Source organism: Lampris incognitus, chromosome 5, assembly GCF_029633865.1.
Source record: "Lampris incognitus isolate fLamInc1 chromosome 5, fLamInc1.hap2, whole genome shotgun sequence".
Classification (NCBI taxonomy): Eukaryota; Metazoa; Chordata; class Actinopteri; order Lampriformes; family Lampridae; genus Lampris; species Lampris incognitus.
The window spans coordinates 18,304,168-18,319,541 of NC_079215.1; the positions used below are offsets into that span (position 1 = coordinate 18,304,168).

The 15,374-nt window shown below is 46.2% G+C and overlaps 1 protein-coding gene across 1 annotated transcript; it reads right to left on the reverse strand.

The window, feature by feature from the left end:
* Positions 1 to 896: 896 nt before the first annotated feature.
* Positions 897 to 3,988, reverse strand: LOC130112628 (putative nuclease HARBI1). Its single transcript, XM_056280076.1, has 4 exons — positions 3,553 to 3,988; positions 3,355 to 3,464; positions 1,440 to 1,551; positions 897 to 1,341 (listed from the first exon to the last, which is right to left on the reverse strand). Exons 1-4 carry the CDS (start codon positions 3,986 to 3,988, stop codon positions 962 to 964), a joined length of 1,038 nt encoding a protein of 345 aa, XP_056136051.1. The 3' UTR covers positions 897 to 961.
* Positions 3,989 to 15,374: the final 11,386 nt, after the last annotated feature.

Consider the following 15,374-nt stretch of genomic DNA (forward strand, 5'->3'; position numbering starts at 1 on the left):
AAAGCAACAACAGATATGTCAATGGTAAGGAGGGGAGCTAGGTTTACCTATGGTCAGTCTCTAAATGCACACATGCGCGTGCATTCATACCAGTAAGCCTGACTCTGATATTCATGTATGGCTTGCGTATCCATTAATTCAGCTTCTTTCTTTCAAGTTGTAGGTCATGTGGTGACTTTGCTGCCAGTGCCTCCGCCATCAGATGGTGAACCCGCTGATGTATGTGTTATTGTGTGTGTGTGTGTGTGTGTGTGTGTGTGTGTGTGTGTGTGAGCTTTAACACTATAATAAAAGCTCTTTAATATAATTTAAACACGTGTTCTCTGACAGCCTGTTGGGCGTGAGGAATTCCTTTCCAGCAGCTCTCTCAAGGAGGAGGTAAGTGCAGCTTTCCATGAGACCTCCACTTGGCCCCGACTTTGGGACCCTAACGACATAAACTGTCTGCAGGAGGGCAGCCCCAGCGCGCGGGAGAGACCCGCTGCGACCGGCGTCTCCGCTGAGCCGGCCGCCAGAGAGGCGAGTTCATGTCAGATGTTACAAGACTCTCCGCTCCTACACACATCCACGACTCAATGCCTTTCACTGTGACTCTCAGGGCCCCGAGGAGAGTGTGCGGTCCCTATACAAGAAATATCTCAGGACGGAAATCCTGAACCGGGAGCAGGAGATGAGGTATCGAACTCTGAAAATGCTTAAAGTGGAGAAGGAGCTGCAGCTGCTGGATAAGCAGCTGGTAAGTGTGACCATGCAAACATGCGCAGATGCATGCAAGATGCAGGAGTTTACAAAACGAGTGGGCTCTTAATGCTCTACCCTTCTTCTTCTTTTGCAGTTACAGGCAGAACATCCACCAGAAAAGAGCAAATAAATTATTTTATTTACAAAAACAGACTTTTTTTGTTGTTGTTGTTCCTCACAAAATGGTTATGAAAAAGAAAACGCATTAATATCTTGTATGTCATCCAAAATGTTGGGCGGTGATTCCGTCCCTCGTCGCCCTGCCACGTGCCTGGTCAGCATGCATTGGCTCCCCGGGGTCGTTATTATTAGGTTGCAGGGGGACTGCAGGGACCCTCTCTTTCCTTATGGTGGCAATGTTGTGCAATACCACGCATGCCACAACAATATCACATGCCCTGCTGGGTGCAACTCTCAGACCACCAAGACACTGAAATCTCCCCTTCAGCTTCTCCAAAGTCATTTCCATTTGAGCCCTTGTCCGGACCAGAGCTGCGTTGTAGGCGGACTGAGGTCCTGGCGTCGGGTCAGCATATGGAGTCATGAGAAAGGGCAGACAGGCATAGCTCCCGTCCCCAATCAGGACCCCATCGTAAGCACCTATGGTTTTTGTGACATTAAAAAAAAAAGTATGAATATATTACCATTGCATTGCACTTTATCATGAATGAATCTGAAAGGGGGGGGGAGTCACCTACCACGTTCAAATGCTTTACACAAATCCGATTCTCTGAATATTCTTGAATTATGGACAGAGCCTGGCCACTTTGCTTCAACATTACTGATGAGACAAGCGGAGTCACTGATTATCTGGGGGACGTAAAAGGTTGGGGTCATCAGCACAAATGAAATGACCACATTTCTACAGCATATATGAGACACAAAGCCCTTTACATGAAACAACTGCAGGAAATGTGATTGCTGGGGGATATGGTAGATCATTATCATGATAATCATAGGGGATTTTACATGATATTGATATATACCACAATATCTGCTTACATTTGCAAGAATACCATGTCTAAAAATCCAACTGAGGCTCTTCACATTGAACTATCTGGTAATGTATAGCATTAAACCAAAGCTGTTTTTTAAAACAATACTCCCTCATATATTTTAGAACTTTTAGTGAACATTCTCATTCTCACTTACTGCAGTATGGTTTTATGCCATGAAAGAGCACCACAGATGTGATGTTTGCTTTGAGAATGTTGATGGAGAAGTATAGAGAAGGCCAGACGGAGTTACATTGTGTCTTTGTGGATTTAGAGAAAGCATATGACAGGGTGCCGAGAGAGGAGGTGTGGTATTGTATGTGGAAGTTGGAAGTTGCAGAGAAGTATGTAGGAGTGGTGCAGGATATGTATGAAGGAAGTGTGACAGTGGTGAGGTGTGAGGTTGGAATGACACATGGGTTCAAGGTGGAGGTGGGATTACATCAAGGATCGGCTCTGAGCCCTTTCTTGTTTGCAATGGTGATGGACAGGTTGACGGACGAGATCAGAGAGGAGTCTCCATGGATGATGATGTTCACGGATGACATTGTGATCTGTAGTGAGAGTAGGGTGCAGGTTGAGGAGAGCCGGGAGAGGTGGAGGTATGCACTGAAGAGAAGAGGAATGAAATCAGTAGGAGCAAGATGGGATACATATGTGTGAATGAGAGGGAGGATAGGGGAATGGTAAGGATGCAAGGAGTAGAGGTGAAGAAGGTGGATGTTTAAATATTTGGGGTCAGCGTAACGGGGAGTGCAGAAGAGAGGTGAAGAAGAATAGTGCAGGCAGGGTGGAGTGGGTGGAGAAGAGTGCCAGGAGTGATTTGGAACAGAAGGGTACCAGCAAGAGTTAAAGGGAAGGTTTACAAGATGGCTGTGAGACCAGCTATGTTATATGGTTTGGAGACAGTGGCACTGACGAAAAGACAGGAGGCAGAGCTGGAGGTGGAGCTGGAGGTGGCAGAGTTGAGGATGCTAAGATTTTCATTGGGAGTGATGAAGACACGATTAGGAATGAGCATGTTAGACGGACAGCTCAGGTTGGACAGTCGGGAGACAAAGCAAGAGAGGCAAGATTGAGATGGTTTGGACATGTGTGGAGGAGAGATGCTGGGTATATTGGGAGAAGGATGCTGAATATGGAGCTGCCAGGCAAGTGGAAAAGAGGAAGGCTAAAGAGGAGGTTTATGCATGTGGTGAGGGAGGTCATGCAAGTGGTTGGCATGACAATAGGAAGATGCAGGGGACAGGAAGGAAACGGATGATCCGCTGTGGCGACCCCTAAAGGGAGTAGCCAAAAGTAGTAGATTCTCACTATCATTTATTAATAGTGTCTACTACTACTTTCGGCTGCTGCCGTTAGGGGTCGCCACAGCGTATCATCCGTTTCCATATCTTCCAGTCTTCTGCATCAATTTATTAATTTATGCATTCATTAATAATAGTGTATTATGACGATATCCAAATGTAAGTTTGACGATGAAAAACACTAAACAATAACCACATATTCACCTATCCGATCGCATACAGTGTGGGTCTACATGGTAATGTTCAGTGACTCCCGTTTTGAACAGGGTGCGTTTTAAGTTTGCCTACAGGCAGGTGTAGGTTCAGGATACCTGCACATTAATGCTGGCGAAGCCTTTTCCGTTCACAAAATCTCCTGGTCTGGACGGCGCCTTGATGGGTATTTGAATGCAGTCGACTACCCCGATTACATTTGGAAATCCTGCACAAACGATTGGGGATGAATATAACACGCTGCTATTTAATAGGGAACAAAAAAAACAAGTCACCATTTCGATTGGATATCCTACCAGCGATGGCGTAAAACCCGTTTTTGATAGGCTGTCCCTCGGCGTGACCGGGGAATCTGACAAACACGTTTAGAAATCTTTTCAGTCCCAGGTAGACCTTCCTGATGGTCCGGGACACGGTGGCGTTGGCGATGTGCTCGGCGTCGCCCACCGCGTACAGAAACGTTCCCCTGCGGAAAAAGCGCAGCGCGATGCAGAGCGTCTGCGTCACCGTCAACGCTTTGCTGCGCCGGGTGCCATTGGCGACGTGCGGCTCCAGTAAACTTCTGAGATAGATAATGCCTTGGCGGCTGAATCCGTATCTGCCTATTAAAAAGTGGTCCGGATGCGCCAAAGGATCGTGGCGATCCCTCAGGACGCGTTCCCTCCGGAAGGCTTTCTTGACGATAGCTGCTCCTGGATCTATGGGCACCTCTCTCAAGAAGGGCGCGGCCATTTTGACCGAAGCCGTTTCCAGGATTGGTTGGTTGGTTGGTTGGTTTGTTGGTTGGGGGGGGGGTCACACAGAACCGGTGTTACACGAACACCTGCCACCGTTGAAACTTGGGACCATGGTTAAGCCATGTAAATAGAGTGGAATTAATGAATGACTGTTATACCAAATGAATGATGGACTGGATGAACGACTTTAAAAAAAATCTGGAATGAAACTGGACGAATATTAAAAATGCAGGTACATTATTACACGTAGAAACTATTTTGAGGTATATATTCTACAGCCAAATATTTCTACTATCGTTATGAATTTATCCCCAAATTATTTTTTCAAACTTTTCTTTTTCTTCAGCACTGTCTTATAGAGGTATTTCTATTTCAGGTATTTCTTTTAGACCTCACCTCACCTCACCTAGGTCGTCCGTCAGGGTGCCCCATAATTGCTTCCACACGGCATTTCAAACAACGCCGCTCTTTCATGATCGTCTTTAGCTCCTGTACATTCTCCACCCTGTGTCCCTTAATAGGTTGTCCACATAGGCGATTCTGCTTCTACCACGTTGAGTTTTTCCATCAGATGGTTGCCAGAGCACAAGTTTGTTGGCAGCTTCAACGCAGTGCAGTCAACAGAGAAGGATGCGTTGCACTTCATTTGTCAGATGTCTCTTCCATGATACATTGACAGCCATTCTAAGCATCCTAGTATAGCATCCATCTAGCTGTTTCTGTAGAGACTTTGTCACTGTCCAGGTCTCGGCGCCAAACCTATGGTTCAAGAAGCAATGAGCTAACGTAGTCTATTTTGGAGCTTATGTGGCCTGATTAGTAAAGAGACTAAGGTGATTAGCTGAACCGTATTGGGTTTGATCTACAAGTAAGTTTTATAGCTTTTGAGACTATCTCTCTTGATACTTTTACTAAGCTTGTGTCAGCTTCTAAACTAACTACTTGCATACCTGACCCTTTACCAGCAAAACTTTTTAAAGACCTCTGTCCTTTCCTGGGACCTAATATGTTAGACATTGTTATCACTTACTACTGGCACTGATCCCAGCAGTTTTAAGACAGCTGTGGTTAAACCTCTACTTAAAAAACTGCCCCTCAATCCAGGGTCTCTTAATAACTATCGACCAGTCTCCAATCTTACATTCTGTTCTAAAGTACTAGGGGGAGTTGTAAATCAACAACTTTCAACCCATATAGAAGAAAACTATCTATATGAAGCTTTTCAATCAGCTTTCAGGGCCTGTGACTCCAATGAAACTGCTCTGACCAGAGTGGTGAACAATCTTCTTCTAGCTATGGACTCTGATTCCGTTTCTGTGCTTCTACTACTGGACCTAAGTGCAGCCTTTGACTGTATACTATTAGACAGAATATATTGTAATTTTGGTGTCCCTGGTTTAGCTCTCTGCTTGAGTCCTACTTATCCGGAAGAACACGTTGTATCTGCTATAATAATATTACATCAAAATTCTCTGACATTAAATATGGTGCACCTCAGGGTTCAGTTCTTGTCCCTCTACTTTTCTCTCTTTATATTTCATCTCTTGCCCAAATTATACGCAGTCTTGGAATAAATTTCCATTGCCATGCTGATACTCAGCTGTATGAGCCAATAAGGGCTGATGATCATACTCAAATTATTAATTTACAGGCCTGCTTGGCTGCTGTGAAAAATTGGATGTCACTATATTTTCTGCTTTCTACTTGTACTGCTACATCCAATGTGACTCTTATCCTATATTAGGTTTTTACAGCCTGCTAAACTCTCCCTTGCATCATATCCTCCAGGGAACAGACCAGTGTTGTATATGGGCGGAATTTAGTAACAAGGAAGTGTGAAACTGAAAAGAAACATACAGAAAACACACATCAGTATACAATACAAAATAGCTTACTCAATCTAGAGTTACAGTTAGGATAACTAATCCTCTATTTTTCAGGAAACAAAGGTAAGTATAAAACTAACATTTTCTTTGCAGGAATAAAATAAGTTGTAACTAATCAGGTATTGCATTGAACACTGTATTTACGCTAGCATCAAAAGTATAGCCTGAATGCCATCATTATAATGTGCTGTCATACATGTTACCAAAATTATACAAACTGTAGCAAATATGTAAAAAATACTTCAAAATACAGATTCTAGCAATGATGGATAATAGCTTTACTTACAGATATTGCCACTCAAAGGGGTAGAAACTATGTGATGGCTAATGATGGACCATGAATATTGCTGCACTGAAGACACACCATTTTCTTGTTGTCACAGGAAAAGGAAGTAGCTGAACCTGCAGTACTTAACTATGCCACTAGAAGGCAAAAGACTCAAGATAATGGAACTATGCCCCTAGTGGCAGGGAGGCTCTAAAAATAAAGGAAACCGTTCCATTACACTCCCCGCTTGGCATTATTTAAAATGCCACAATAAACATTTACATAATTTAGTCTTCTGGAAACAAGAGAAGAATACACTCTGAGATGGGTCTGGAGAAAGTCTTAGTAGTCTTGTGACGGGTAAGCTTGACCTCCACTTTCCTGACTACTCCATCTTTGCTTGGGAAAGCCTTCACAATGACACCCATTGACCATTCATTTCTTCTTATTTGCTTATCCTTCAGAAGAACAATGTCCCCTTCCTTCAGGTTTGGCCTGTTTAGCTGCAACTTTTGACGTCTCTGAAGTGTGTTGAGATGCTCTTTCTGACATCGAGCCCAGAAGGTGTCAGCAAGAACTTGAGCTCTCTTCCACTGATGCTTAAACATGTCGCAGTTGGTGAAGTCTCCAGGGGGAGGTAAGGCTACACCGAACTTCTAGGTGAGGAGAGCTGCAGGGGTGAGGATCAGAGGTGCTTCTGGGTCAGAGGAGACAGGCACTAGAGGTCTTGCATTAATAATAGCTGTGACTTCAGCCATTAACGTTGTCAGAACCTCATGAGTCAGCCTAGAGTGTCCAGCTTGTCGGAGCATTGAGTCGAGGATGCGCCGCACAATATCTATCAGGCGCTCCCATGTGCCACCCATGTGAGATGAGTAGGGTGGGTTGAACACCCAAGAACATCTCTGGTCGAGTAGGTAGTCTTCCACACTCATATCACCAGGACTTGGAGGATCCAGCTTCAGTTCTCTGGGCGCACCGACAAAGTTAGTCCCACAGTCAGACCGCAACTGCTTTGCAGGACCTCTGATCGTGAAGAATCTGCGAAGTGCATTGATGAAGCTAGAGGAGCTCATGGTTTCAATCACCTCGATATGAACAGCTCTAGTGGACATGCACATAAACAGAACCGCGCATTTCTTACTGTTGGCTTGTCCACCTTTCATACGGCGTTATTGACCTCCCATGGTCCGAATACACCAAGCCCAACATAAAAAAATGGAGGATCAATCTGTAAGCGCTCAGCAGGTAAGTCTGCCATGATTTGCTGCTCCGTTCTGCCTCGTAGCTTCCTGCAAGTCACGCATCTGTGAATGCTGCTACTGATAGCTCTCTTTGCTCCTACTACCCATAAACCACTTGCTCTTACAGCTCCCTCAGTTAGGTGTCTTCCCTGATACTTTCGGGCTGCATGATGGTGACGGATGAGCGGTGTAGCGGTGTGATGCTTCCCTGGGATTAGAAGAGGGTTGACTTCATGTCTCAGAAACTTCAACTCTGTAAGGCGTCCTCCTACCCGTAGTAGGCCATTGTCATCAATGACTGGGTGAAGCTTGCGGAGGGAACTGTTAGATGGTAGTCTCGTTTTGCCATGATGCATTTGATTTCTTTTGCATGTGCTTCATGTTGGACACATCTGATGACTGTGTGTTCTGCTTGGGTCAAGTCTTCATCTGTGAGACTTGTCTTACAGAGGTGCCAGCCTGCACAACTGATGTCATCTTTGGACTTGATGAAGCTGCGAGAAATGTGATGAAGGTGGGCTACAGTTTTGATGAGGGTGGTCCACTGTGAGAAGTGCTCAAAGCGTGCTGAACTCAAATGACTTGTAGACACTGTAGTGGCAAGCACTGTCACCTTAGAGCGAATTTCAACATCTGACTCTGAGTCAATGAGTTCAAATGGGCCTTCTTCAGGGGTGTTACTCTCAGACTACAGAAGGAATGCTGGGCCATACAGCCATATAGTACTGGCAAGGTTCCCTGCTGCCACAGACCGAGAGCCATGATCAGTGGGGGTGTGCTCCGTTGAAACATACCTCCACTAGTCTGGTAGAGAAGATTGCTTAATTCTCTGTACACTATTATTGACATATACATAGAATCTCATATTCTGATTGTTTATGTATCCTTACACCACTTTGCTGTCAGTGTAGAATGTAGTTCTGTCTACCTTCATGTCGAGTTATTCTGTGAGGAGCTCTGACAATTCCATAGCAAGCATAGTGGCGCAGAGCTCCAGTCTGGGAATGGTGAGCTCTGGTACTGCGGCCAGCTTGGTCTTACCCAGAATGAAGCCGACTTCACTGTGGCCATCTTGATGTGTGACTTTCAGGTAAGCCACTGCAGCTATAGCCTTGACTGAGGCATCTGAAAATACACAAAGCCCAGTAGCCTTGGCTTGTGAGATGGAGAAGGATACAGAAGTGCGAGGAACATGCAGCGCCTGAAGATCCTGTAGCGAATCTTGCCATCTTCTCCAGTCATCATACATGTCCTGGGGCAGGGGGCTATCCCACTCAAGGTCACTGTTGGAAAGCTCTCTGACAAGGAGTCTTTCTTTGATAGTCACAGGGACAAGGAAGCCTAGAGGATCGAACAGACTGTTGACTGTTGATAATACCCCACCGCGAGTGAATGGCTTCTGGCTCTGAGGAACGTGGAAAGTGAACGTATCAGACATCATGTTCCAACTCACTCCCAAGCTGCGCTGGACAGGAAGCTCGTCTGCAGAGGGATCCAGGTCTTTGATTTCCTTGGCCCTATCTTCTTGGGGGAAAGCATTCACCACTTCCACTCTGTTGGAGGCGATCTTATGGAGATGCAGATTGGAGAGTGCAAGCATGTTTTGAGCTCTCTGTAGGACATCGATGGCCTTAGCTTCAGTAGGAAAGGACTTCAGTGCGTCGTCGACATAGAAGTCCCGTTCAATGAATTGTCGTGCCTCACTACCGTATTATTGCTGCCATTCTCAGCCCGAAGATCGCCACTGCAGGGGATGGACTCTCATGCGATAGTCTACCACATCTTTGCTGAGGTCGTTGTCCTGATACTAGAATAAGCGAAGAAAATCTCTGTGATCATCCTGAACAACAAAACAGTAGAACAGCTGCTCTATGTCTGCTGTGACAGCAACAGGTTCCTTTCGGAGGCAGGAAGCACACCCAAAAGGGTGTTTTTGAGGTCTGGCCCCGAAAGCGGCACGTCGTTAAGAGATACTCCATTAAACTGTGCACTCGAGTCAAACACCACACGAATTTTACCAGGCTTCTGTGGGTGGTAGACACCGAAAGTGAGAAGATACCATCTCTCTTTATCTTTGTCAGAACGTGGTGCCAGCTCTGCATGATTGTTATCGAGCAAGTTCTGCATGAACTCGACAAAGTGTGCTCTCATGTCTTCCTTCTTGTCCAGCTGGCGTCGAAGAGACATAAGCCGCTTGTAGGCATAGGGTCTGTTTTCTGGGAGTAGATGTCTGGGGCTGCGAGACGGTAATGGGTCGACCCAGCTGTTAGTTTCATCTTTGAAGGCTCCTTCCATCTTCTTCAGAAAGAGCATGTCTTCAACAGATGGCACAAGCTGGTTGCCAGTATTAGTGCAGCGAAAGTCAGTCTCTCCTAAACTCTCTTCAGTGGGTCTTGAGTATGGGCTTGAAGCTTGAAGTTGATGGGGAGTGGCTTTCGAGTAACTCAGACTGAAGTTCTCCTTCACATTGATGCGGCTGTCACAGGGGGTGAGAAAGCTTGGGCGTCCATTATCTAACACATGCGTTTTTAGAGCACTCACTTCAGTTGGCTTGTGAGCACTCCCGACGCACACATTGCCTATGATAACCCAGCCCAGGATGAGCTTCTGTCCGTATGGGTCGTTGTCTCTGCCACTGAGCTGCTTTCTCGCCTTGTGTGCTTGACCTGAAAAGGCTTTATCAGTTACTGACCTCTGGCTACCATGTCAGAGTCCGACAGCTAGTTGATATCCCTTGCAGAGTGCTATCTTTTCACTGTACTGCTACACCCAATGTGACTCTTGTCCTAGATTAGGTTTTTACAGCCAGCTAAACTCACCCTTGCATCATATCCTCCAAGGAACAGACGAGTGTTGTATATGGACGGGATTTAATAACAAGGAAGTGTGAAACTGAAAATAAACATACAGAAAAGCATACATCAGTATACAATGCAAAATAGCTTACTCAATCTGGAGTTACAGTTAGGATAACTAATCCTCTTTTTCAGGAAACAAAGGTAAGTATAAAACTAACATTTTCTTTTCAGGAATAAAATGTAAATTGTAACTAATCAGGTATTGGATTGACACAAAGAGCCATGGACATCTATAGCTCTGACAACGACTCCAAGAGGATAAATTCTGAGTCTCATCACCAGCCAGTCAGACTAGCTTTGTCTAGTCAGAAAGGCACGAACTGAGGAAGCCTCTTGGATGAGAGGCGAAACGTCTTCACGGATATTTACCAAGTCCAGTTGCACTTGATTCAACTCCTTTGGACTTCCCTCATAAATATCCTGCACCACTCCAACATACTTCTCTGCAACTCCCGACTTCCTCATACAATACCACACCTCCTCTCTCGGCACCCTGTCGTATGCTTTCTCTAAATCCACAAAGACACAATGTAACTCCTTCTGGCCTTCTCTATATGTTACGGCTCGCCCAGCCGTGCACCCTTCCCAACGTGATCTCGCTAGTACGCCCGGGACCTCTGAGAGCGCTGCCAGGGAGCTGCGCGCTTGTCAACGGGAACGAGCCAGGCGCGCTCCGTCTCACACCTGAAGCTTGTTGACTCATCCCGCACCTGCAGCCCATCAGCTCGTCTGGGCTGGGCTTAAGTTTGCTGGTCGCCCAGAGCTCATTGCAAGTTCGTGCCGTAACCTCCTCGTTGAATTGGTTACTCTTCCCTCCCTGTGCATTCTCTCCGAGTTTATCTCAGCCCCTGGATTTACTATTTTCTCTGTGGAGTTTTTTTTCCCTGTGGTATTATTCTGCCGCGTTCCCATTTTGGATTACCAGTAAGTTTTCTTGGACTTTCTCTGTTTGTTGTGCATAACCTACAAAGTGGATTACTGGACTCTTTTCGTTGCCGTGCTTGTTTTCTCGTTGGAACTTAGAGCCACTTTTCGGTTCGTTTTCAAGTTAAAGGACAACTTCGGTTTTTTGGACTTCCTGTTTCCTAAATTGCTCCTTGTCCTCCTGTGTTGACCTTTGTCTGAACTATTAATATACTACGCCGGTTTCGGCTAACTCTATCTCTGCCTGGTGTCGTGCGCTTGGGGTCTTCCACAAACTTTAACACTATACTTCTCAATCAACATTCTCAAAGCAAACATCGCATCTGTGGTGCTCTTTCGTGGCACGAAACCATACTGCTGCTCACTAATCATCACCTCTCCTCTTAACCTAGCTTCTATTACTCTTTCCCATATCTTCATGCTGTGGCTGATCAACTTTATACCTCTGTAGTTGCTACAGTTCTGCACATCACCCTTATTCTTGAAAATCGTACCAATATACTGCTTCTCCACTCCTCAGGCATCCTCTCACTTTCCAAGATTGTGTTGAACAATCTAGTTTAAAACCTCACTGCCATCTCTCCTAAACACCTCCATGCCTCCACAGGTATGTCATCAGGACCAACTGCCTTTCAACTCTTCATAGCTGCCCTCACTTCCTCCTTGCTAATCCACCGCACTTCCTGATTCACTGTCCCCACGTCATCCAACCTTCTCGCTCTCATTTTCTTCATTCATCAGCCCTCAAAGTACTCCTTTCACCTTCTCAACACACTCTCCTCATTTGTCAGCACATTTCCATCTCCAAGTTTCTAAATTTTCTAAAGTAAATTTTCTGCTTTCAAATTCGGATAAAACTGAGATGCTGGTCGTTGGCCCAGCTAGACAGACACCAATTTGATCAAGTAACAACCAACAACTCTGTGATTTCGCAAAGCGTTGCAGCCAAAAATTCCAGTGTTACGTTTGATCCCAGCCTTTCCTTTGATAAGCACATTAAAGAAATCTCCAAGACTGTCTTTTTCATTTACACAACTTCTTTCCGGTCCATGGTCGCTGCAATGTGTTATTCTTTAAATTGTGTAAACACAACATCCATTGCACATTGTCCATATTGGGAGAGAGATCTCTCCTCTGTTGCTCTCCCTGAGGTTTCTTCCTATTTTTTCTCCACGACCGGGATTTCGGGCCAGCACGCTGGCGCAGTGGTTAGCGCGGTCGCCTCACAGCAAGAAGGTTCTGGGTTCGAGCCCCGGGGTACTCCAGCCTTGGAGGGGGGGTCGTCTCGTCTCGTCCCGTCCCGGGTCCTCTGTGTGGAGTTTGCATGTTTTCCCCGTGTGTTTCCTCCAGGTGCTCCGGTTTCCTCCCACAGTCCAAAGACTGTAGGTCAGGTGAATTGGCCATCCTAAATTGCCCGTGTGTGTGTGTGTGTGTGTGTGTGTGTGTGAAAGAGAGAGAGATGGCCTGGCGGTCTGTCCAGGGTGTCTCCCCGCCTGCTGCCCAATGACTGCTGGGATAGGCTCCAGCAACCCTGAGAGCGGGATAAGCGGTTCAGATAATGGATGGACTGGGATTTCACTCCTACCTAAAACGACCACGGGCAGTCAAAATGACCGCCGGTTTTTAAACTGTCAAGATAAATACCCAAATTGAGATATCAATGCATTGCATATGTTAGTATAATAATAATGCATTTTATTTGTGGGTGCCTTTCAAAACACTCAAGGACACCTTACAGAACACAGCAAAAAAAAAAAAAAAAAAAAAAGCAAGCAGCACTGTATCGGACAGCGTAAAATCAAAACAAAGCAGGATAGACAATAAAAAGTTAACACAACAGATAAATATAAAATCAACATCTGCACAAAATTCAATGAAGCGTGGACCAGACTGAATATGCCAGTTTGAAAAGGTACGTTTTGAAATGGGATTTGAAGGTTGAAAGAGAGTCAATGTTGTGAATGTCTTGTGGGAGAGAGCTCCATAGGCGAGGGGCAGAATGACTGAAGGCTCTAGTCCCCATGGTGGTTAAGCGGGCCGATGGTGTGAGTTGGAGAGCAAAAGAGGATTTGAGAGTGTGGGAGGGCGTGCGGATATGAAGTACTTCGGAAAGATATGAAGGAGCTAAGTTATTAAGGGCCTTAAGGTGAGGAGCAGGATCTTGAAGTCAATACGGTATTTAACAGGGAGCCAATGGAGTTGCTGAAGAACAGGAGTGATGATCTATGGAAGGAGTTCTGGTGATGATATGGGCAGCTGCATTCTGGACCAAATGAAGCTCATGAAGACACTTGAGGGGAAGACCAAAGAGGATAGAATTACAGTAGTCAATACGGGATGTAACCAGGGTGTGAGTGAGTATGGCTGTGCTTTTAGGTGTAAGTGACGGCTGAAGATGATTAATATTGCGTAGGTGGAAGTATGCAGACCGAGTAACATTGTTGATGTGAGCTTCAAAAGATAATGTGCTGTCCAGGATGACACCCAGACTCTTAACCTGAGGCAATGGAACTATAGAATTGTCATTAGTAAGAGAAAAACTATCAGTTTTGGCCAAAGTAGATTTATTGCCAACTAAAAGGACCTCAGTTTTATCACTATTTAGTTTGAGGAAGTGGTATGAAAACCAGGATTTAATTTCTAGTAAGCAGTCAGAAAGGGAAGTGGGCGGAAGACTGGAGGTAGATTTGGTGGATAGATAAAGCTGGGTGTCATCTGCCTAGCAGTGAAATTGAATGCCAAATTTCCTGAAAATGTGGCCAAGAGGTAGTAGGTAAATAATAAATAGGAGGGGTCCCAATACAGAACCCCGGTGAACACCGGTAGTAACAGGAAAGGACTGAGATCTCAAAGTTTTAAGTTGGACAAACTGAGTGCGGCCAGAGAGATATGATCAAGTTTTAAGTTGGACAAACTGAGTGCGGCCAGAGAGATATGATCTAAACCAGGCAAGGGGGGGGGGTGTCAGTTATTCCAATGGAAGTTAATCTTTCTAGGACGATATTGTGTGAGATGGTATCAAAGGCTGCACTCAGATCAAGGAGGACAAGTATGGCTAAGAGCCCAGAGTCAGCTGCCATCAAAAGATCAGTATGTCTGTTAGGAAACGACTGACACCAAAATTAACATTTTAACTATAATACTATTTTTAAACTTCAAAGAGGCATGGTCGAACTTGAATAGCAAAATTGAAAAAGTGAAAATATTACCTAAAAAACAAAACTGGAAACATATTGTCATGGGTGTGTGATCTGGGTCATCGGGGCTCGCCCATCCCCTGATTGGTGTTTAAGTTCACCTGCGCCCGTGTGCCTGAGGGACCCTGATTGCCCGGCTTCGCTCACGTGTTCCCTTCTCCGATTGGCTGTGCGGTACCTGTGCCAAATCTCCCTCCCCTTTCTGCGATTGGCTGTATGGGTCCTGTCCTGTCCTGTCCTGCGCACCTGCGCCCAATCTCCCTGATTGGCCCCCCTAGGTATATTATGCCCCGTGGTTGCTCAGGTTCCTTGTCCGATCGTCTCTTACACACTCACAGAGACGCTCAGAGACGCTTGGTCGCCGGATGCACCATGTCATGCTGTGAGCTTTCCTGCTGTCTGTACCTGCCGTCTGTACCTGCTGTTTCTAAGTTTTTTTGTCATTAAAGAGTTGTTTTGGCCCTGTTTGTCTCTGCTGTCTGCACTTGGGTCCTCTCCCTGCTCTTGCCGTGACAGAATGATCCGACCAAGTATGGATCCAGCGGATGGTTCGAGAAACCGGAGACAACGTAGGCCAAGGCCAGTGACTGGTGTGAATGGCCTCCGGCTGAGGATTATCCAGCTTGCTAGCCAGCAGCCTGTCTCCCAGTCTGCTGGCTCTGGCCCTGCAGGCTGCCAGCCTGTCTACCAGTTGGTAAACCATCGGCCGATGGGTGCTGCCGAGCCGGCTCTAGCCCTAAACCCATTCTGGGGAACCCGCCTGGCCAGGGGAGGTCCCTGTAGTCTCCGCCAGCCCCATGTCCCCCGGCAGCTGGCCAACGTCCTGTCCGTCTACCAGCCGCCAGCTACACCAGCCGACGCCACCTGTTCCTGTGCTGCCGGCCGCCTCAGCCAACCTGTGAGCCTCAGCTGCCCAGTGACCCAGAGCCTCACCTGCCCAGTGTCCCAGAGCCTCAGCTGCTCAGCGTTCCAGAACCTCGGCTGCCCAGCTTCCCAGAGCCTCA